The following is a 22,288-nucleotide window of genomic DNA, read 5'->3' as shown; positions in this document are numbered from 1 at the left end:
TCGCTAGTGTTTTAGGAATTTTATCAGATCTAGACATGAATACCCTGTTAAATTCCCTGGTTTTTCTTTGCTGGTCTATATTCCTACACCCATTTTAGTTACTCGTTGCTAGCTATGTTCAGGATATGGTCACTGTGAACCTGTTTATGAAGGCCAAAGCAACAAATATATATATATACAATTGCAGTGATTTTCAATCTGCACAGTTGTAATGAGACATTTTGTTACTCTGTTTCTTGAAAAAGCACATTAAAAAAATCTTTCTTCTCCATTTACAAAGCAAAAGCAAGGAATGGCATGTTTTCCTTTCCATGGAAATTATTCAGAACCTACTTGGATTGATCAAGTAAAAACTTAGAAACCTTCTCAAACCACAAGCAAGCACTTTATTTCCCAGCATCTCCCCAAACCAGAAAAGAAAAAAAACTCCATTGTCCTTGAATGCATGGCTCCTGCTTGGTCTGAAAAATGAATGAAGACTTTTGGAGAAAAAAAATTAATGAAGTGTTGCATCCTTGAAGTAATGTGAATTTGCCATTGATTTATTTTACACAGCTTGCAGATAATTACCTGGAAATAAAGGAAGTATTATTTAAATTCAGTGTCCTACTGCTGCCTTAATTTGATATATGATTCAGCATATGGAGTGACAGGTAGATTCAGGCCTAAGAACATCAGTCCTGGAACACACTTAGTTTCCCTGTGAACTTCTTTATTTCTACAAAAGGAACTCAAGATAGATATCCTGGACAACTGACATATCAGCAGAGAGAGAGTATGACAGACACAACATATGGCCAAACACTGCTTCAGTGTAAGAAGCATTAATTTGATACTTTTAAAGCTGTAGTTACATTTATTTTGGAAGAAAGTTAAATTTTATAGGTCTCTCATTGGGAGTATATTTTCATAAAAGGGATAAATGCAGACATAATGGAAATTATAACACATTAAAAAAAAAGTTAAGTCCACTTTTGATGGAATTTTGCAAGCATGTAAATTTTGACTTAAGAAAGTGTCTAGAGCCAAATCTTTCATTTCTTAGCTTCCAAAACTTCCCTTGGCAGCTGTGAAAATCTGGACTGAGGAATAAAGCACAATAGATGCTTTGTTTGATCCTAAAAGATCAAATGTTTGAATTTGGGTTTGGATTCTATTTTCTTCCCTGAACATAAAAAGAAATCTACCTAATGGAAATATATAGAAGTAATTCAGCACCCAAGAATATCTCTAAATTCACATAACTGTTAAGTGAAGGCTGGACAAATGATTAAAAGTGCTTGACTCCTACTACAATGCCAAATGCTGACTTCAGACTCTTTTACAAGATGTATTATTATTAAATATTGTATGACCATTTTCCAAATTGGAAAACTACTATAAAATTAAAGGAAAGGATCTAAAGACATATCTGATAAGTTCAAGGAAAACAGCCAGCTTAGAAAGCACCACATGGGCAAACTAGTAAAAAATCTTAAATGCCTCCTTTCTTCATTAACTACTCTCACAAGCAGCTACATCCCTGCCACGTATCTAGGCACGTGCTTCCCCTTGAGTACTGATTTAGTGATTTAGGGCCCAAGGGTTAAAACCATAAAAATGAAACTAGGCTGTAATTAAGTGCTATTTAATTAGGCAACATATCCACAACTTTAATTAAGTTGTGTACAAACCACAGATTTTTAGCCTGCACTGACTTTTTAAAAATAAGTTTTATAAAATAGTTTATCACATAAATTATACCACTTATATCTTCAGCAATGCCCCTCTCATTTAATGCTATATTTTTCTTCTAATCAAATACCCTTTAAGTAGCTCAGTTCTGTTTACCATTACAATGAGTACATTTTGCAATAGCCTACTATTTTCTAAACTGGGTAAACTCATGGCATGAGGAAATCCTTTCTTCCAGCTTTTGCAAAATGTAAGTATTAGCAAAACACTTTACATTAGTTTCTGACATGTTTTGATCAACAGAGAAAATAAAAATAAACCTTTTATTCTAACCATATTCTAAAACATGAACATAAGTTTTATGAACAAGCAGAACTTTAAGAATTCAAGAATATCTGACACAATCCATATGTTTAAAGGTAAGTAAACATTTGCAAAATTCTGATTGGTATAGTTTGTTGAAACATGGGCATATTCAGCACCTTGCAGCAAATATTTCTATAGCACAAGTGATAAATCTCGATAAAATTATGCACATTATCCAATAAACAATTCTTGGCTGCAGAAAAAGTATTAACATTGTAAATATATGCTAAAATGTACACAAGATTCGATTAATAAATCACTTTTTAAAAGATAATTATACTGATTTGTCTTCCCTAAAACATCTATAAGTGAATCAAATAGAAATTGGTTCAAATACAAGCACATATAACACTACATTTCTTCTGTATTTTTGACCTAACTCTATACTCCCACTGTTTGGAGTTCCTTATTTTCTAAAAAAAAAAACAACCACAGTGAATACATTCTTTGGAAAATATTTTTTTATTATAAAATGTACAGTATATTGACCTTAATATTATAAAACACTGTAATGTATCAGAGTCTTGTAAAGACCAATAATTTATAAAATGAGACCAAGTTCATTGTTACTCTTTCTAGTCTCATAGTCAGATTAAAAAATATATATAAAATATATAATGAAATATTTGACCATAGCGTCCTTAGTAGCTGGCAAATGTTTGTTCATATGTTAAGGCAGCTAATCTCTGCATGTGTTTTTATTAAAATAGATCACTCTTATTTACTAAGTTAGTCTTTGATTTTCAAGAGCTGATAGAAGCATGAACAGAAAGGTTAGTAATCATATTCTATAAGGCTAGGTTATGTAAAGGTGCTGCAGGGTATAAGGAAAATTATGTTTTACTAAAGTACTTCTATCACTGCAGCTCACTTATGAACAGTTAATACTTCTTTGGTACTTTTAAGGTGCTTGTTAGAACAAGAAATAGTTTTGGACTATTGACAAGAATAGAATATTTTAGGTTTCAGATGCTATTGGATAGCATGAAGAACCACATTACACTGTCTTAACAATTTGAAGACCTTTTCCAATGTGTTAGTCTTCTCAGTTCCAGTATGTCTAATGCTTTCTTTTATTGCAGGGACTTACTACCATATTGAGTACAAAAGCAATGCAGATTAATTCCATTTTTTCCTCCCGTTAGCCACTGCTGCAAGCAATACTTTCCTCATTGCACTCATCTGGCAGTGACCTGAACACCAGTATCCAGCCAAAGGCACTTGTTTTAGTGTTAGAATATGTGTATGTAGGTTGTTTTCGAATCACTGCCTAGTATATTTTTAGCAGTGCATTTATAGAAGCCTGCATCCCTCTGAGTGGACTGCTGGATGACTAATGACCCCTGAGGATGGAGGAATTTGTTTCCATACAGACGGGATTGAGCTCCAGTTGTCAGATGTGATTTATCTGGAAGCTCCCATGTTATTTCTGCTTTAGGAATCCCAATGGCCATGCAGTTCAGTTTAACTGAATTTCCAGGTCTCGCATAAATGACGGGTGCTGGCTCACTGGTGATCCGGGGAGGATAGGCGATCACAATGACAGGCACAGTCATAACAGAAGTGCCATACTCAGTTGACACTTTGCACAGGTAAGTGCCCCTGTCAAATACAGAAGCCTCACGCACCGTCAATGAGCCATTCTCCATCAGGGAGAAGCGACCCACAGCCTGGGGGGCATCCATAACCATCCCATTGGGTAGCGTCCAGGAGATCTGTGCCCGCTGGTTTGTCTGGGTGATGCAATGAAGCTGCAGGGTTTCTCCATTGATGATGCTCACCAGGTTGTTGTACTGGTTGCTAATTTCTGGCCTGAGTCCCACCTTCAGGAAGACTACTCGTTCCACATAACCTCCTGAATTTCTGGCTGTACAGCGGTAAGTCCCAGCATCCCCAGAGGATAGGCTGCTGATGTGTAAGATCCCATCCCTCTTATGGTAAAATCTGTGCAGGCGACTGCCACTCAGAACTTCAGAGCCATTGGGAAGGATCCAGCTTGTGCTGGGTTTGGGGTTCCCTTGGACTGAGCAGTTCAGATTGATGCTGTGCCCAGCAATGGCAGTGATCCTCTCACTGACAGGGTCTCTAAAGGAGGGTTTCTCCACGTGGTCTGTGATGAGGAGCTGCACAAGCAGTCTCGCTTCCCCTCCTTCGTTCCGCCCAATGCACACGAGCTGCACGGCATCTGTCGGCCTCACCCCTCTGATGTCCAACGTACCATTGCGATGCACAGTGATCCTGTTCCCATAGTAGGGAGCTGGTAAGATTACTCCTTCTGGAAAAGCCCATAAGACACGTGGAGCAGGGATGCCCTCAGCTTTGCAGTCAATAAGTTTACGGCTGTCTCTGATGGCTGTCTCCCTCACGGATGTTATTGCGCTGAGATGACCATTGATTCTGGGAGGCTGAACATCAACATGGATCCAAACGATCTTCCGATCTTCTCCCGCACTGTTCCGTGCTACACAAGTATAGTTACCAGTGTCAGACCTTTGGGCCTTTTGGATGAGGAGGGTGCCATCCCTGTATATCTGGTATTTGTCAGATAGGGCAGGAATAGGTCTGTTGGTTGGGGAGAGCCAGGTTACTTTGGGAGTGGGTTCTCCTTTGGCTTCACATGCTACCGTGACAACATCCCCGTAAGGTACATTAATTGTAACGTATGTTTTGTTCCTGATAGTTGCAGGCTCTGCCACCACTTTGACCCGCACTTTCATTTCATCCTTCCCAATCTGGTTCTCAGCATAGCAGGTGTAGTCCCCTTCCTCTCTCAGTCCAACATCATTGAAATACAGGGTTCCATTATCAAAGACCACGTATCGCTTCGTCCGGCTGCCGCTGTCATCTGACTGCATGAAGGTATTGATCATGCTGCCATCTGGGAGACCCCAGGAGATCTCTGGATTTGGCAGACCTGTGGCTACACAGTCGACTTTCAGGTCCCCTCCATACTTGACCTTGTGGTTATTCTCATTCTTATGTTCTATTTTTGCTGGTTTCATCATCACATTTACTTTGAGGACCACATAGTCATCCCCTATCTTATTGCGAGCCACACACAAATAGTCTCCAGCATCTTTGTCTGTAACTGAATGAACAACCAAAGTCCCATTGCTGAATACTTTGATTCTAGTCTCCAAAGTACTGTAAGGAAAGAAAAAAGAACCTAACATGAGCCACAAAATTACATTTTGGGTAATAATTATTGAGTGAAATCGGGGAGGGGGAGGGGAATAAAAACTCAACAGTGCTAAAAAAAAAAAAGAAAAGGAGAGGAACATTGCTTAATTATCTAATTATCTAATTATTAGGTGGTCAGAAATGTCCAAGACATTCACCACCAAAAAGTAAATGGAAAAAAATAATCCTACTAATGTGTAACCAAGCAATTCTGTTGTGTTTAATAACTTTATTGGGTTTTTTTTACCATTAAACATCCACTAAATACCAAATTACAGTGGGTTCTGACTCTTCTGACTACATGTACAGTATTCTATAATGTTCTAATATGAGATCTGTGAATGATACAATCCTCACAAGGCTATATAGACCCTAATAGAGTCTGGTACCTGGCTCTTCAGCGAAAAACAAAAACAGATAAGGAACTTCCTCTGGCACAGGGTATAACATATTAAACCCCTTATTAAAGCAGTCACAAAGAAGCAAAATGTTGTTAAGCTTTGAAATAAGGAAAAAAAAATTCCAATTTGCTAAAAAGCCTATTATTCCTTTCTACTTCACTATGGAATTGGTGTACTGTGGTCAAAACCAACTTTCTCGGTAGCCTGTTTTCTTCCCAAAGAAGATCTCCAGTATTTGAATGACAGACCACATAAAGATTATGAGGGAAAATGGAAAAACCCACAGTAATCTGTTGCTATCTCTATAAGACATAAAATGAAATCTAGATTTTTTGTGATATCTACAGGCTACCTAAATATATTTCTAATCAATATAAAAAAATTATTACTATGTTCAGCTGTGAAGAAAGTTGTTCAGAATTATGCATTTTAATTACAGTGCATTTCTTGTCTGTTTATAGTGCTCAAAAGTGAGCTATGAATAACTTATAGCACAGAAATTTTTTTTCAGCCCAGTCTTAGGACAGTTATTGTAAGTTTGTGGAAGGGATATTTTACTTGATATTGCAAACATTGGAGAACGTATTGTTTTAGGCATTTATATGCAACCAGGTTTGCAGAGACCTTATGGTGTGGTAACATTTGTACATACACGATGTTAAAATGATCATGCTTATTTAAGTAATTATAAATTGATTTATTTGCCTTGTATTTACTGTGTGTAATGATTTGCCTACGAGATAAAATTCAATGATCCCATTTCTTCCAGAGAAAAGCAGGCACCTGTGCAATATTATTCAGAATAAGCACATTGGAACAAGCAGTAGATAAGCTGTAGGTCTGAACTTCTGCCATTGGACTTTTTACTACATTTACAAGTGGCTGTAAAAGATTGTAAAATAGTGCAGCTTATCCTAAAAACTTGAAGCTAACTTTTCTAGAGTAATACTGCATTCAAGAGAATTATGCTAAGATATGACTTGACTATCTTTCCATATAATTTCAAATTCCTTCTTAAGGATTGGGTGGCTCATTCAAAACCTGCAGAAGTCAAAAATGAAACTTATACATACGTGAGCAGGCTTTTGCCTAAGTTCATTTAAACTGCAATTTAGCTGTGACACCCCAAATAGTAATTTACCTGTGCAGGGAATCAATCATCCTTTTGGATGGTAACCTCCATAATATCCGAGGCCAAGGGTCACCAGAAGCACTGCAGTCTAAATGCAGGATGCCGCCATATGTTACATCTGTCCTCTGAGGAGAGCTCCCAGTGATCTTAGCATTAGACGCATGTTTTTTCACATGGAGCTGTACTGTTCTCCTGGCAGCTCCCACCATGTTAGCAGCAATGCACTCATAGGCTCCACTGTCCTTGGGGGAGACATTGCGAATGTAAAGAGTCCCGTTGGGAAAAACAAATAAATTCCCATTGACAAACTGAGAAGGTCGGATTTGCGTGCCATCAAAGACCACCCAGCGGATACTGGGAGAAGGTGCTGCTTTGGCAGTGCAGTGGATGTTAATACTGCTACCAAGGGGCAAGGAAATGTTCTCTTGCTTGTCCTGCTGGATGATGGGGGGTAAGGCTGCAATGTGCAGCCTCACTGCATTGCTGTCAGCTCCTGCAGCATTGCTCGCTACACATTTGTAAACTCCTCGGTCCGAAAAAGTTGCTTGCTTGATAGACAAGGTTCCATTTTCATGAAGCATTATCCTGCTTTCTGTAGTGCTGACTGTCTGCAGAATCTTCCTGTCTGGGAAAATCCACGAAATTAGTGGGCTTGGAGTTCCACTAGCCTGACATTCCATTGCTATGGTCTCTCCAAAGTAGACCGTGAAATCTCGATAGCGGGAAAGTAAAATTTTGGGCTGGTGGGCTACAACTGTGAGCACAACAATCATTTTATCTATGCCATGCAGGTTCTGAGCTGTGCACAAATACTGCCCACGATCTTGAAGCTGAGTATTTCGGATAAGGAGAGTACCATTTTTCCAGACTTCAAACCTTTGTAACTTGCTGTTGGCTGTCATTAGAGCTCCTGTGAAGATCAAAGAAAGAAACAGGAAGTCAAAGTGTTTAAAACGTACATTGTTGCAATGAAAATGTCCTAAGTGAGATTTTAGATTTACTCAACACCAATTACAACATCAGAGGGACCACATGACATCATCTGACACTTTCCATAGCTCAAATTAGTCTTTGTTTCTATTGCAGAACTAACCACTAGCTTGCAAACATGGATTGTGTGGAAATTTAAAAAGGCTTTATGCTTTAGCATTCTTCTAAAATCTTCGTGTAACTTTTCGGTTCCTTTTGCACATGGATGTAACACATACATCAATATTCAAGGTAGCAAAGTCAACAAACTCATACTCACAAATATTGCAATAAGAAATTCCAACTGCTGTGAATAAGCAGAGTTGTCTGCTTTTCACAGCCAAAAGCTACTCTTCAAAAATGAACTCATTAAATGGTAGTGGCTTTCTTCTACTACAAGAAATAGCGCAAATTTATTTTTACATGTAATGATTAGTTGCAGTTAATAATTTTATCTATGATTATAAGTGACAGAAAGCAGAAACCATTCTTCAGTGTTTTGAACTATGCCCGTGATCACCTTCTGTTTCTATGCAATACCCCTACAAACCATGTGGAAGAACACATTTTTCTCTGTCTTACCTGTAGAGACTTTTGTCCAAGTAATAAAAGGCTTGGGTTCCCCAACTGCATCACAAGGGATAAACGCATCCGTTTCAGCAAGGATGGATATGCTCTGAGATGCTTTTGTGATAATTTTAGGTCTTTCTCCATGTACCCTGTAATTAGTGGAAGACTGAATTACAGTTGAATTGTGTGGCATAATGCCTCCCACATAAGGCAGAGATGGAAATTTTTGATGACGATGATGGACATTTTTAAAAGGATGAGCTGTAGTGGTTATCTGTGGTTTTGGGCGCTGAGAGAGAAAGACTGGAGGGGTGACCTTTAAAACCACTGGTGGTAATGTGGTTGTTGTGGCAAGTGGCATTGGAGGCACTGGAATAGCTGTAGCTTTCTGAACTGTAATCCCAGTAGGTAAGACCTGAGCAACCTTCTTCTCATTTGTGTCTTTTGGGACTAGTTGACTAGGAACCTCTGGTTTTGGATGCATATTTAAGTGAGGGAATATCCTTGTTCTGTTGAAAAGGAATGGTATTCTGGAACTGGGATAATAGGGGATCCCTTGACCTGGAGGTCTCCCTGCTGTGCCTCTGTTGTCTGGAACATAATTATTTCCAAAAAATCTTGAATTAATATTGTATCTGTTCTGACCCTGATTACTGAACTTGCTTTCAGTTAATGGATTTGTTTTGTGAAATGGAGAGGCTAGTGTTGGGGTAGTTGTTTCTCTCTGAGAGGCAGTTTTTCTGTCCTGGATGGTATGTGCTGCATATGCTGTTATCTCTGGTTTGTTTGTGTAGTGAAGAGGCTGATGGGTTATAAAATAGCGAAGTGGGCCCTGTGTTACAGGAAGCTTCACTGTGCCTCTTATCGGAATCAGCTTTGGAGGCACAACAGGCAGTCTTTGGTTTATGCTTGGTATCATTCCAGCAGGTGGATGGGGAAGATTTGAATTTAGCAGTAAACTGTTGTTTGACTTGCTATTATACAACTCTTTCAATTGCTTCTCTTTTGACTGTATGCTAATCCTGTTTTGGTTAGAGGAAGGAGTAGGGTGAACATTCTGTCTTGAACTCATCACCATTTTGTCACCACCTACTCCAACTTGTTTCGCTTCTGGGAACCTTTCTTGATTGAAGGCATTACTTTCCTTGGTGGTATAATGAAGAGAAGGATGTGAAGTGCTTGAAATGGAAGGGGGAAGAGTGATGAGTTTTGTAAACGGAATAAAAACAGTGGATGTAACAGGAGGCTTTTCAGTTGTCTGCAAATGATGAAACACATGTGACACAGATTCCTTTCTATCCAAGGAAGAAGGCTCTGTCCCAGTCTGAGAAGTAACAGATTTCTTTGTCTCTCTAACTGGAAACGTCTGAGTTTCTGCTGTGCTGAAGGAGGAGGATAAACTAATTATCTCATGCTGCTGAGGTGCCTCAGTTTTTGCTCCTGTTTCTATAGATACTGTAGACTTCCATGGCTCCTTTGAATCTGAGAGGTCCTTAAAAACTTCAACTGTGCCAACAGGAATACTTAAGTCAGTCATAGTGGGATATACCAGCTGGAATGTTCCAGAAGTTGTTTCATTAACCACAACTTCTAAGTCAAATTGGATAGACTCTTCCTGAGATTCTGGTTTTGTTGATAGAATTGAGCTGTTCCTATATGCAGACATCATTGTGCTTGATTGTTCTGCCTTAGGAGCCACAGTTTTATAATCCTCTTTCATGTTGTTCTCTGTAGACACACTGTCAAAGGAGTGGTATGTTGGCACTTCACTTTGCTCAGATTTCAGAGGTACACTTGACTCTTTTGTGGGAAATGCATCATGTACAGCATATGATGATAAAATTGTGATGGGTGCAGTCACTGGAAGTACCAAGGTTTCAGGACTAGTAGGGTGTGTCACATGTTTAGCTTCAGGTGAAGAATTAGTAGGCCTAAAAGAGGAAGTTGTGACCATGGGTCTGATTTTGGTAGTTTTCTCTGTGACAACTGAATGAGGAGCTAATGAAGGAGTGGATTCCATATGCTCCTCTTTCTTAGCCTGTATTTTGATGTTTTTAAAATCAGGACTTTGAAGAGTTGCAGAAGAAGTTTTGGTAACAGCTTCAATTTCAGGTGTCCTTGGAATTATAGGCATTGCCTCTGTTGTGAAAACAACACGGGGAAAGGGCTTAGGTCTTTGTCGGATTCTGTTTGGCCTTCTCCTTCTCCCATAAGGCCTTTTTCTACCATGCTGAGTAACAAGTGAAGGCATGGTCTTTCTATACGGAGTTGTTGTGGTGGCCACAGTGGTCAATCTACTGATGGAAGAATCCATTTTTAACCCCTCTGCTGTTTTATGAAGAGCATTTGCACTCTGCAAAATGAATATGGGACCTGGTTTTGGAGTAGCCAGGTTTCTATGTTCCTCTGCTTGAGAATTGTCTGCATAACTGCTGGCCATGCTTTCTTGAGTCACTGTAATCCTGTGGGTCTCAGGTTCTTCTTTGCTCTGAACCCTGGTGGGTGTGACAGCTGGAAAACTTGTACTTAGGTCTGCTGTTTTAGTATGACTTGTGGATATTTTTTCGTGCTGGTATCTCACTTCATTGCCCTTTCCTCTAACAAATGGAGAAGTGGATGACAAAACAGTAGTAGTGCCTACAGGATCTGTTGGTATGACCTCATCAAACTGAGAAGGTGCTGAAGTTATGGTGTCAGCTTTCATTGGGTCCAATTCATTTAACTTCAAGCTTGTCTCCAAGGTGCTATAAAGATCCACAGTCTGAGACTCAGCAAGGAGAGTAGCATCAAGTGGTAGCTCAGCAAATGCAGAATTCTCTTCAGATATAGAAGATATAGTTTTATCTACATTTTCTACTGTGAAGGAACGGCTCTGAACATTAGGAAAGTTTGTCACAATTTGTCTGGCTGGAGGTTCTTCAGTGAGGGCAACTGAATCATCTGTCCTCATATCAAGATACTGCTCCCCTTGGGGTTGCAGAGTTGCAGAGACAGGAGTCAAATATGGACCTGATAAAGCGATTTCTACAGTGTCCATACTTGTAGATGTTTCTAAAGCCCTGTGGTTGGAGAATGGTTCAGTTTCTGACCTCACTGGTACGGACTGGACAGAAAACACTTCTGTGTTCTGTGAAACAGTGACTGAGAATTGCTCATCTTCACTCACTGGTGATGCATCAGCAGAGGAGTCCACCACATCAACTCCTGTCTCTGAAGGTGGAGGGCTGGCTAAGGGATAAGGGGTGGGAGAAGTTTCCTGCATGACTGATGGCAGTGAAGTTGTTACTTCAGAAATGGTTGTAGCTGTTGTTGTTCTAGGAAGATTCTTCCCACGGACCTTTGCCAAAATGTCAGCCCAGTGCTGTGGATTAATCTGTTTGCTTGCCACATTAATTCTCCTTCGAGATTCAAATACTCTCCGGCCTTCTGCGACATTACTGTCTTGGGTTCTATCAGTACTTTTCCAGATTTTCATTTTCCTTCTGCCCTTCTTACCTTTTTTAATTTGAGCTTCTGGCACCTGGTCACTCTTTTGTTTAAAAGGTATTTCCCATTCTTTTAGGTGTTTTTTTCTTTGTGGGAAATCCTCCACTCCTCTTGCCCCGGATCCCTCTTCATCATCTATGACCCGCCCTCTTGCTTTTGATAAACCTTTTGAACCTGGGCGCTTTTTTAGTTTTATTCTTTTAAATGACCTGTCAGACACCATTTTATTTACTGTGACCCTTACAACAAACTGATCCGATCCCTGCTGATTGACAGCCACACATCTGTAATGGCCACTATCACTGACATGGCTCCTTGGAATAAGCAAAGTACCATTGTGCAGCATATAGCCTTTTGAAGAGTTTGATAAATCATTGAGTACCTGACTGTTTGGAAGAATCCAGCTCAACTGTGGGTCTGGGATGGCAACTGCATTACACGGCAAAGCTATTGGATCTCCAACATTTTTTTCAACTCTCACTACATCTAAATCAGCTACCTGAATAGCTGCAGGCTGCACAACAAGTCTGTAAGCCATCATGTCCACATCACCTTTCACTTGGGCAATGCAGTGGTACACACCTCCATCACTGTAACTCACTGCTTTGATTGTTAGCTGGCCACTACTGAGAATGGAAAACCTACTGTCTTTCTGATTAAAAGGTGCCTGCAGTTTAGTTCCATCTGGAAAAAGCCACTGAATGGAGGGGCTGTCAGAAGCTTTCACGCTGCAGCTCAGCTGACAGTCTGACCCTTCCACCACAGTCTGTGCTGTCCTTGTGCTCTCATTTTGCTCTATCATTACCCAGTTTCTCTGCTGCCTGGTGCTTTTGGTATAAATTGTCTGAGAAAACACAGTAAAAAAAGATAGCACCACTTTTTTCCCGGTACTCTGGCGCCTGTTTAATTGGATATTTATAAGAGGTTGCATCACCCAGGAAGGCTCAGCCAGTATTTGAGCTTTTACACCTGTGTAATAAAGAGCATCATAATCTGAGCCTTGCCGGTACTGATAGCTTATTTTAGGCTCTTTTCTGAGCATAAGTTCCCTCTCTAATTTGACAGGTACTTCACTGTAGTAAGCTATAAGCTTCCATAGTTTCTCATAGTTTTCTCGATTCATTGGACATTCAAAATCCAGTGCAATTGTAGCATTTATATCTATCTCCTGAGTCTGGACTTGATTCCACTGAATTTTGGTAGAACCTGTTGGTTTTTTGATTTCACAGTTCAGGTGGACTATATTGCCATGCTCATCAGTCATATTTAGAGTAATGTTCCAAGGAGAGGACTGAAGTTCTTCCAGAGGGAGTTCATAACTGTCACCATCTTCCTCATCTTGAGTGCTGCTATTTTGCCTCAGTGAGGACTGAATGACAGGTTTCCTACAGGAAATATCTTTCAAGTTTTCAATATCTTCTTTTTGCAGTTGTCTTGGGCTGCTGCATTTAGCACAGAGCTGTCCCCCTTCATAGGCTTTGTCCTTTTTGCATTTTAAAACACCTGCGAGAAAAAAAAGGAAGAAAATAAAAGGGAAAACAAAAAATAAACAAGCTGAAAAACTCTGTTCCAGAGTCAGACAGCTCTCAAAAGTGTGAAGTGAACTTCATGAGGATTTCATTATGTCGACATATTAAGCAAGACTTTTAGAATGGCATCTCTTTGTTTTACAGCTGAATGGGCACCTGATTCTCAATCTGACCATGATTTCTTCTGCCTTTAATGAGAGGATTGAATACTCCATCCTTCTGAAAGTTAGATTCACTGCCTCTGAATAATATGCCTAGAAACTGAAGTGTGCAGGGCAACATTTACATCAGTAACAAACTACTCTGGGTCAAAAAGTCTGCATTTTTATAGTGACAGCCTAACTTTTGGATCTAATGTGAAGAGAAGTGGGACCTTTCAACTTTAAATAATACAGCATTTACCTGAGAAATGCTGGACTTCCTCATTAAATAATCCAGGAAGCTTTTTATTTTTCTCAGTTAAGAACAGCATTGGCAGTACACAAAACATTTTACTGTAGCTACCAAAATGGGCTGACTAATTCTTGCACTCAAAAGCAATTTATCAGCAGAAATAAAAGAAAAGAAACCTGCCACTTCTTCCCTGACCTCTGAAATAACTGTAAACCTTGTATTGATACAAAAAAAGCTAAAACAGAAGGAGAGCTAAACCAGGAAATTAAAATTATTGCCTTGACTCCCCTATTCTGTCAATACCAGAAAGACTTATCTGCAAAGTAAGTCATATATTTATTACATTGTCCTGCTCATTAGAATGTCAAATGTCTGCTTACATATTTAGTTTGGAGCTACAGAGCAAATAAAATGTGTTAGTTATTCTAGGAATAAGTATCGTCCTGAAGAATGAGGGATCTTTGAATGAATGAACAATATACAGTTGCGTTATAAGGCTAAATGTCAGGAGAAAGTTAAATGTATGGCAGATTTTCATACCAATTTTTTAATTGAAAATATATGCTTTGCTAGTCTGAGAAATCAATTTTCTTGAAAAGTTCTTACAAATTGAATATTTATATGTATATCTGCAGTTTATCACTTGCAGTTTTAAACAGGATGTTTCAAAGATAAGGAAAAACTGGCCCACAGTCAACTTGGCAGTGGCCACACTGGTCTGAAGAATTTTAATAACTCTTTTTGGACAGAATTCCCAAAGAAGTTAATGTTGTAGTTATATACAGATACAAAATCTGTCACACAGATAAATGGTATGGCTAAATGCTTCCTCCTTCCAAAAATCACTACTGTTGCAGTGTAAAGAGGTAACCTAACTGAATAAAAATGCTAGCAAGGCAACACTGCACAAAGGAAAGAATGTTCATCTAATATTTCATTGTTATAACTTACAGTGCAACTTAAGTACACCTATGACCCATACACACATGACTTGGATCAAGAACAGAATGTAAGAATATTAAAATGTAAGGTAGTGAAATACAGTATATGAGTTAGATGCCTCAAGTATCAGTTCAATCAGGAAGACTGGTATTATTCATTCAAGAATTACACATTCTTAAAAGTACTGTCCTATAGTCTAGTGCAAAATTGCAATGAATTACTTATTCTAAGATGATAAGACCTGCCATCATTCACCATATATGCTCCGCATTGTTATATAAACCTTGTGACTCCTTCACTCATTTGAGACATTTTCAGTTACAATTAAATGCCAATTCCCTCTTAATATTTTAGCAGTAGCTCTGGTGTGATGCTAGTGCCTCTGCTGAACTGAGATGCCCAAACTGAAAACTGACACCCAAGCCCTGCCTCATTTATTGCATTCCTGATAGAGAGGCATTATAAAACTCACTTTTTTGCTTCTGCACATGATCAGAAGTGTTTCAGACTAAGTGTGATACTTTTCTCATCTCTAAGCCTGAATGAAGGGAGACTAGCTCTTTTTATGAAAAAATTACATGGTTGAAAATAAATACATTTCAAGTACTTGAAAATACTGAAAATAGATTTGCTCTATCATAAAGGAAGTTGTGGTCAATGAAGAAACACAGATAGACATGAAGGATGCATACTACAGCCTTAATGTTAATAGAATCAAAGTTAGAGGACTTAACCAGGACTAAACCAGGACTTAACCTGATTTCCTTCCTTGCTTAGACAAACAAGTTCAAATCCCATGTTATCAGTTTCCATGAGGGCACACAGTCAGTAGCTTTGCTGGTTGAGGAAATTGCCAGCCCTTAGTCAAAGGTGTACTGCTGTGTAAACAAATGCAGTAAAAGGTTATAACCTATCTCCCCTTTCCAAATATAAACCTACACTATCACTTCTGCCATCCCAGGTCTAATTTCTAATGGCTAGTTTCTTTGCTGTTAAATACGTATTTTTATCTAATGAAACAAAACTGCTTTCCTTTTACACTTTTTTAAATACACATAATTATTGAACAATAACAGAATTTAATACTGCACATAATCACCATGTTGGTAATAATACTCAGGAAATAACAAAACCATCAACATGCACAACAGGAAAAAAATTCATCACTATGAGTTCAATAAACATTGGCAGCTTATGCTCCTACCTCCAGAAACTTCATTCCATTCAAGAAGCCACTTTAAATTGCAGTCACAGGCCCATGGATTTCCATGAAGGTAAAGATTTTCCAGCAGTGGCATGCCTTGAAACATCCCTGCGTGCAAGGTCCTAAGAGCATTTTCAGATAGGTAGAGATGCCTTACTGTTGACAGTTTGAAATAATCAAGGACCATAAATGTTGAAAAGGTGTTGGGGTGAAGCTGCTGGAGCAAATTTCCTTCTAAGTGCACCAGTCTTAGAGAAGTTAATCCATTAAAAGCATTTGGATGAATAAACTCAATTCTGTTGTGGTCCATGTGCAGTCTCATTAAGCTTGAAAGTCCTTGGAGAGTTTGGCCAGTTATGGCTTTCAATTTATTGTAACTAATTTTGAAAACCTAAGGAAAAAAAGCATAACCAGAGATTAATATATTTTTTTATCAAAATCCAAAAAGAATAGCAAGCAAGAAGATGTTTTACTCACACATTCAAATCTTTTGAATCACTGAAAAATTATATGCTGGTCAAAGATGTAGAATAGAACCAAATGTTCATTGGAAGTATCATGTTTGACATAAGGCACAGTTAATAGATATCCAATGTATTTGGGGGAAAACAGCACAGTAATGCTAAAGAAAGGCACTATAAAGAACACATTTTTCTTTTCTGTCATGCATAGAACTTAGATTTTTTGAAATTTAGGAAAACCTAAGCATTACCTGTAGAGAAACAAGATCTTTCAAAGCACCATTAGGTATATTCTGGATGTCATTTCCATGTATCATGAGCAATTCCAATTTTGTAAGTCCTGCAAAGGAGTTTTCGTATATAGACTGTATACTGTTAAACCTGGGGAAAAAAATCACATGTTCAGTTACATTTTATACACCAGCTGTCACAGACTGCAAATGTAAAATTAGCATAACCTAATTTTCAGGAAAATTTGGAGGGACCTTAATGCATTGTCAAAAGGCCAGGAGTTACTGAAAGATTTTTACAAGGCTCAAGCATACTTAGTTCATGTTTACACTAAGATTTTTTTTTAACTCACTTTGTGGCACTTCAGCCATAAATTAGAAGTAAAAGTAATAAACAGGTGCTTAAGTTCTAATAGTTGTCAGTATGTTTTTCCATGCAGGTCAGTTTATGGAATGGTAGTAAGTTAATGGCCTGTGGCCAAACCATGACGCTATGGAGCCTGGCAAACTAGACAGGCTGCAGCGTTGCCAAAGCAGCATCTAACAATAAATAAATAAAGATCTGGAGAATAAACATTAAAAATGGGTATCTCCCGAAGAACATGAGAACTAGCAAGTCACATCCTGCTTCACTTACTGTTACACCATGTAACTGGCTACATTAACTAATTACATAAGTTCTAAGACTTGACCTTCCAATTACATAATTTGAGCCTTGAAACTCCTCTTAGATAAAGAGTACCGAAAATCTACTCTTTGAAAATAATTCGGTTTCACTTTGGACAAGCAAATCAGGCTTTATTTGCCAGTTTGGAAGTGTTAGTGGCCTAGCTCTACAGTTGAGTTTTTCATATGCATACAGAAAATTAAACATATTATTTAATTTGGATATGAAATCTTAAAACTAAGCATAGAATTTTAAAGATTTTCCAATTTCTTAGTACTTTCTAGAAAGCAAAGGAGAACAGAGCAAGAAATTAAAATACTTTGAATATGGAGGGAATACTTTTGGATCCTCACATTATCTATCTAAAGATTACTAATTGACTAAAAATTTAGACTACTGAATTAATATTTTTGTTCCTTCTGCAGATCCACTAGGCTTATATCAGACACCTTATTACAATTCCTTATTTCAAAAGATCAGTCCTTCTAAAAAATATGAACTTGCCTAAATAAAAATTTTCCTACATTATTTCCAGTTAGGAAAATATCTTTACCTCCTAAATGCATAGCACTTAAAATAGAAATATTATTAAAAGCTCTTTTTCAAAGTGAAAGTCATGTTACAAGAGATATCTAAGACTGTTTCTTCCTGGGAAAGGACACAATTCAGAAAATGTCATTTGTAGTGATGAAATACAAAGACAGGAAATGGATTTTATGCTAATATTATATAAAATAATGTACTTTCTAAAAAAACCGCACAAACACCTTAATAACTTAAAAGTCTACCTCCCGTTTTCAAAAGTAATTTAGGGATAGAATTTGCCATAGAATATTGATGTATGGAGGAGAGCTAACCATAAATAAATGTGGGCTTGCATATGGGGAAAGAGGGAGGAATTTTGGCCCAAAAATGGCATTGAAGTACACATTGCTTTAAAATAGCTTTACTGAGCACAAGAGCTTTTTGAGACTAAAATTAGGCCCTAGGTGGATAAAAATCTGGTGGATAGCAATTTGAGCCATGGAGAAGCAAAAAGAACCACCCAAGGACCCTACCGCCAGTCCTTGCATGATCAGTTGCAGCTTACAGGCCTTGAAGTTGTCAGGGTGAGTTCACTGTGGCTAGTGGGGCAGCCCTGATACCAAGCAGAAGAGGACAGCGACTCTTGCACCATTCTGTGTCACACAATGACCCAACACAGCACATTTGTGATATGAAGCCTACCAACATTCCCTGCCTTCTTGTCTCAAAATCTGAGAGATGTGAGTTTGCAATATCCTGGCAGAGGAAAGTGACTTGGAGCCTGAGCAATCTCTTCCCAAAATATGCTTATATTGAACTCAGTTCCTTGAAAAAAACCACAACAAAACCACAGCTCCAATGGAGTTGTGGAGCTGTTGGCAATGGAAGCAATTTCTTTTTACTGTATTCATTTAAGATATACTATATCTCATTGTTCTCCAAAATGCTACTCGGCTATATCATAGAATTTTATTCCTACTGTATTTTTTTACATCGGGAATAAAATTCCATATTTTGTAGGAATACCATAAAAGGTTTAATTCAGTATCTTTTTTATACACTGTAAAAGACTAAATATTCTATTTGCCAAAAAAGAACTCACACTGTGGTATAAATGTTTATTTGAAAATAATAGTAACTTTTGTTTGAAACCAGCAACTGCAGTGTTTGAAATACAGCACCAACAAGTACCCATCTCTGCAATTCTACTTAAAAAGTACACACAGAGATCCTGGTTTGCTGCACGTGTGCGAAGCACTGCAGGCTCCTGCACTAAGAACCTAGAGCTGTTGCTCCATGCTGCCATACAAACCCGAAGTTGATTCTTTCCACATGTTTAGCGATCCGTGCTGGCACGGCTGCCAGGGAGCGGAAGGTGCAGTGGACCTCGGTGGGGAGGTAGCAGGCACAGGGCTGGGGGCAGCCCAGGGCACCCAGCGGCAGCCCCAGTCCCAGCATCAGCACCACGGACAGTGCTCCAGCCACCGCCAGCTCCCCCATCTTGTCGCCTCCCCTTGCTTGGCTCCTCCTGCATTGTTCCGGGGAGGGGAGGAAGAAAAGAGAGAAAAAAAAGATGATTTTTTAAACCTTTATATACCCTTTATATATGTTAAACCCTTTATATACCTAGTAATGACCTGCACTGTCCAGAAGGTCTGTAGATAATCAACGCCAAGTTCAGCTGGAAAGCCATTTTCTCTCTTCCACGTCATTTTCTACTTCAATGTTAATTTTTACACCATTACTCACTTCTTCTAAATACCTATTCTAAAAAAGTTATGCTGTCTCCCTATTTTAATAAATTTTATAGGCTTATTCTGTGCACCAAGAGTAGTACTCATCTCACTGAAAAACTAGAAAACTTTTAGGGACATATCTAGCTCAAGTAAATTGCCACGGCTCCCTCTTCAGTCAATGAAACAAAAAAAACCCAATCCACAATCAGTTGAAGATTAATACTATCAGTTATCTACCTGATCAGATGACTAGAAATAGTACAGTTGAGCTTCATTAGGTCCCTAATTAGCAAACTCACCTCACCTAGCTGCCTAATTTTTAGACAGGCTACTAACTTTCAATAGGGTAAAATGTGGCTCAATGAATCTCATTCATAATAGATACAGGAAATGATTGACGCAGAAAGGGAAAGAAAGAACTGGTTTGCCATAGATCTACACTCTGTCATCCTTTGCCATGTGGTGTTGGATATACTTTCACATTGCAATCTTAAACAAAGAGGTATTATGACTGGTCAGAACTGATAAAACTGGACAATTTGCTTAAAAGCATAAGCATAGAGTTCAGAGAAAAAGTTTGTAATCTTGTCTACCAACATTCAAGTTCAGATTTTTGGAACTGTGTGTCAAAGTCTGGATGGCTAAAACCATGGAGAATCACTTAAAGAAGTACAGTGTGCTAGGAACAGACAAGAAAACACAACTGTTATTGACCTCAAGCACGTAATTTCTGAAAACAAAATAATTTTACTGCTTATTACAAATTAAGCACCCTAACTTGGGACAATTGAAACATGCCTATTCTTATCCCTACCATCAGAAGAATTTGAAAGCTTTTCAGAGTAAAGCCATACAAGAATCTAGGCTACTATTAGTAACAGAAATTTAATATTCCTGCTTTTGTACAACACTGTGACAATGGCAGAAAGGCATTCACTTCTACCAGCTATTATTAGTTCCATTAGTTATTTGCTGTTAGTATAAAAGTCAGATTTTCTCAGATCTGCAAGCAACAAGATGCACTTTTTTCCCCCCAAGATTATCATATGCAAACCAGTACAGTTCAAAGGAGAGGCTCTTTGGGATGAAGTTTCCCCAAATATCCGTGGTCAAGTTAATGAGATGCTTAGCATTCTTTACAAGACAAATAGCTTGTAATTTGTTTAAGAATTTCCAGGTGCTGTTTTCCTTATGTTCTCCTTAATGAAAATTCCTCCTAAAACACAGCCTACCCATTGCAATTACGTTTGTGAGAGGTCCCTTTCAGGACGTGCCCACTGAGGTGAAGAGGAGACCGCAGTGACTTGTGAAGGGCTGGGGAAGGGCGGGCCAGCGGGACTCACCGTGCTGTGCCCTGCTCAGACGCGGACGGCCGAGCCCTTCCCGCGCCCGGCCGGAGCTGCTCCTGCGGGATCTGCGGCAGCCGCCGGCGAAGCTCCCGCCGCCCCGCCCCGCCCCGCCGCACGGGGGCGCTCTCGGCTGTCCCGCCCGCCATTGGCTGCCTCCCCGCCCCGCACCGCCTCCCGGCCAATGGGCTGCGGCCCCGCCCCCGGGAGGCGGGGTGTGGGCGGGGCCACAGGAGGCGGTGCTGCCCTCACGGCCCCTGGCGGGGCTGCTGCTCGCCCGGCGGGGAGGTTGGCGGGGCGGGGCGGTCGGTTCTGCGCGGCGCTGCCCCAGCCCGGGCCGTGCGCCAGCCGCGGCTGAGGCGGAGGGGCTGCAGGGGAGCAGTAGTCCCCCTCGCCTCCGTGCTTCTTTCTGCCGTACCGGAGGACAGATGCTTCCCATTAGGGAAGAATGTCCCCGCCGGGGCGGGCGACGGGAGCGGACGGGCTGAGGGCGAGCGCCGACACACGGCGGCACAGCCCGCGGGACGCCCGACTGCCGCTGGCCAGGCAGCCGCGCAGCCCACCCGCCTCCCCGCTCCGGCGCAGTCCTGCGGGGGAACCCCCAAAACCCACACCGACAGCGCTCCGGCAGCGGTGTTCGTGCGCTGCTCCTTACCTGCGGCCGGGCGCGGCGCTCTCAGCAGGCGCTGCCCGCCGCTCCCGATGCTCCGGGAGGCTGCGGGCGGCCGGCGGCGCGGGGCCGGCGGTCACCTGGACCCCGGCCTCCCCTCCGGCACCGGCTCGCCGAGGCTCATCGCTGCGTGCGGTGGCTCGCCTCGACGCCGACTTAGGACTCCTCATCGCCTGTCATCCTGCGGGATCCGTCGCCGCGGCTAGGTCCCCCCGAACAAGCATAAGCGATGCACGGCAGTCGGGCAGGCACCGCCGGGTGCTGGTTTTTATTGACTGCTATTGTCTCCGAGCTCTCGCCTTCGCCGGGTGCCCCACGAACCCCGCCGAAAGTCGGGGCGCCGCAAGCCCTCAGCCCCGTCGGGAGCCCAGCGCGTCGCTCCGGGCGCTGCGGGACCTCCGTGGGCCAGCGGGCAGGCGGGCGATGCCGGCGGCTCCCCGCAGCCGGACGGGCTGCCTGGGCGCGCAGCTCCTCCCGCGGCGGCAGCGTCCCGCCGCCCACCGCCGCATGGGGACGAGGGATGCGGGTACCGGGGCGCCGCGCTCCGCCCGCCTCCCCGCGCCGGGAGCTGTGCAGGGGGAGGGCGCAGCGCAGCGGCTCCTCTTGCGGGCTGGGCGGCCCCGCCGGGGAGGGGGCGGCTGCGGGCGGGCCCGCGCCAGGGGCGGAGGGTGGGTAAAAGAGGCTCCGCAGCCGGCGGACAGGGGTCGCGGCAGTTGTGGTTTCGCGCGGGTTAGGGATCTGAAGCTCGCGGAAAGTTTGTCTCTGGGACCTGGGCACGTCCAGCACCGCTGAAGCGCTCAGATGTGC

General features: G+C 41.1%; 1 protein-coding gene across 1 annotated transcript; it reads right to left on the bottom strand.

Moving 5' to 3' along the window:
• Positions 1 to 1,978: 1,978 nt before the first annotated feature.
• On the bottom strand, positions 1,979 to 21,954 carry MXRA5 (matrix remodeling associated 5). Its single transcript, XM_085052739.1, has 7 exons — positions 21,467 to 21,954; positions 19,042 to 19,257; positions 16,559 to 16,688; positions 15,847 to 16,237; positions 8,305 to 13,281; positions 6,763 to 7,663; positions 1,979 to 5,184 (listed from the first exon to the last, which is right to left on the bottom strand). Exons 1-7 carry the CDS (start codon positions 21,649 to 21,651, stop codon positions 3,273 to 3,275), a joined length of 8,712 nt encoding a protein of 2,903 aa, XP_084908865.1. The 5' UTR covers positions 21,652 to 21,954; the 3' UTR covers positions 1,979 to 3,272.
• Positions 21,955 to 22,288: the final 334 nt, after the last annotated feature.

Source organism: Lichenostomus cassidix, chromosome 1 (assembly GCF_008360975.1).
Source record: "Lichenostomus cassidix isolate B80296 chromosome 1, HeHo_3.0, whole genome shotgun sequence".
Taxonomy (NCBI): Eukaryota; Metazoa; Chordata; class Aves; order Passeriformes; family Meliphagidae; genus Lichenostomus; species Lichenostomus cassidix.
This window is presented reverse-complemented; position numbering and strand designations above follow the sequence as displayed.